This window comes from Arachis ipaensis, chromosome B09 (assembly GCF_000816755.2).
Source record: "Arachis ipaensis cultivar K30076 chromosome B09, Araip1.1, whole genome shotgun sequence".
NCBI classification, from domain to species: domain Eukaryota; kingdom Viridiplantae; phylum Streptophyta; class Magnoliopsida; order Fabales; family Fabaceae; genus Arachis; species Arachis ipaensis.
This window is the reverse complement of record NC_029793.2, coordinates 11,476,748-11,478,862: the sequence shown is the minus strand read 5'-3', so window position 1 is coordinate 11,478,862 and position 2,115 is coordinate 11,476,748. Positions and strand designations below refer to the sequence as shown.

Below are 2,115 nucleotides of genomic sequence, written 5' to 3'. Positions count from 1 at the left end.
AAAATAAAAAAGTTAAGGATCGAAGTGTTGGACAGGCTTCCTTAATAATAATAATAATAATAATAATAATAATAATAATAATAATAATGATGAGTTTGTCGTTTGGCCCGGATTTTTTGAGGTGAATCTGAGACTTTAAGATTAAGCGGAGTAATGAGTAACAAGGAAAACTGGAAAAGCTGATATTAAGAACTACGGAAATCAGAAGCTGCGAAGCTTGCTGTCATGGGACAAATCCTCGACAAGCTTCAGGGTAACGCTCCAAATGCCAAAACCACTTTTCTGCTTTTATTATTGTTTTTTCTCTCTCTATCTGATTGCGGAGATTCATAATTCATCTCTCTGATGCGTTGACTTTCCATGTTCTCACCAACATGCATACATGATTTTCTCTGATTTAAATTACATGCACCTTTCTATTTGCTGTAGTTTAGATATTTCATTGGATACTGCTGCTTCTGATTTAAATTTATCATGCGGATGAGAATTATGAAATCTATGCTGTAATATGTGTTTTAACTAAGGGTTTCAATTAAGATTTGAAGTGGATTACAGATTAAACTTGTGATAGTGGAGTAGCAATAAGAGAATTGCTAAACCCTTATGCTTAGTTTCTTTTGCTGGAAATTAATCTGAATGTTGCAACTGCAGTTAGTGTGATGTTACAAAGGTGATGGTGCTTAGTTGGAAGTGGGGTCACTAGACTGAATGGAATTAGGAATGGATGCATTAGAGTCAATTGTGGTAACACCGTAATACTGATTGTGAAGAAGATGATAATACCTCATTTTAGTGCTATGGACAAGTTCAGATAAGTCCTCTAGAGGCTCCAATTAGGACAGTGGATCAGATAAAGGGTATTGCTATAGCTAGTTATTAGTAAAGTTCTTTTGCTCAATGCCCTTGCTTATAGATTTGCAGATTTTAGGCCTTGATGAATTAGGAATGGATCCTCTCAGTTGAGAATTCCACATATTCTTGCCATTTTTAGATCTGAAGTGGAGCCTTGGAGCAACAGTTGAATTGTCTCCACCTGAACTCATGGTTGCGGGTTCAAGTCGTAGTATCAGCCACTAATGCTTGCATCAAGTTAGGCTGCCTACATTACACTCTTTGGATGCGGCCCTTCCTTGAACCCTACATAATGTGGGATGTTTTGTACTGGGCTGCCCTTGTCATGTGAAGATCTTTACCATTGATTTGATTTTTGTTTGGGACCCTTGCTTGAGTCCCATCTTGTTAATCAATGGTAAAGATCCACATGTAAGATGCAACATATATTTGCATTTACTTTAATGGTAAAATTATTGTGCTCAATGCTCCGTTTGCCTTTTAATATAATAGCCTTTCACTTTACACAGGTAAGGAGTGGAGGCGAAAGCAAATAAGGAAGATTACAGATCGAGTTTTTGATGGCGTGAAGAATGAGACGGGAAGGGCTAATTTGAAATTTGAAGATCTGTATATTGCTGTTTTGATTGTGTACAAGTGAGATATCTGCCTCAAAATTTAGCCCACATTTTAGCTTGGTTGATATGGATAATTATTCTATAAGCGGTGGTTTCTATATTGTAGTGATATCAACAAGCATTTGCCTGGTCCACATTTTGATCCTCCACCAAAAGACAAAGTCAGAGAGATGATGCAGGTACTTTATTGTTTCACAATGAGAACAAACTATGTTTTCTACTTATATATGAAATCTTCACCATATGATTATATGAAGTGAATCTGTGCTTTCTGTTATAGACATTTTATGAAGTATATGCATTTCTTGATCATTTTATAGTTTTTGACGTATTCATTTATTTAACTATGTTAATGATGGAGGATTTAACCTGAGAAGGTACCTTTCTCCATCTGCTAAATTGTTTATAATATAGAAACTCTGGGTCATTTGAGCAGTTGCTGAGTCAATTATGTTTGCAAAGCTATTCTTCATTGAGTTTATGTGAACAAACTTCACTGAATTGTGATGGTTTATGGAGAACCATTTTGTTTCTGAGGCAGTGTTCAGTTAACTGAGTATATTATCATGAGTTCAAACTGCCACCACCATTTTCCCGCGGTGGGGGGGGGGGGGGGGGGTTTTTTTTTTTTTTGTTTTTTTCTCGA

The 2,115-nt window shown here is 36.2% G+C and overlaps 1 protein-coding gene across 1 annotated transcript in view; it reads left to right on the top strand.

Annotated features, from left to right (window-relative positions):
- Window positions 100–2,115, top strand: part of LOC107618662 — a 5,293-nt gene continuing 3,277 nt past the window's right edge. The window contains exons 1-3 of the mRNA XM_016320785.2: window positions 100–253; window positions 1,362–1,488; window positions 1,576–1,648. Coding sequence (XP_016176271.1) covers window positions 226–253; window positions 1,362–1,488; window positions 1,576–1,648 — 228 coding nt within the window. The 5' untranslated portion in view covers window positions 100–225. The remainder of the gene's footprint in view (window positions 254–1,361; window positions 1,489–1,575; window positions 1,649–2,115) is intronic.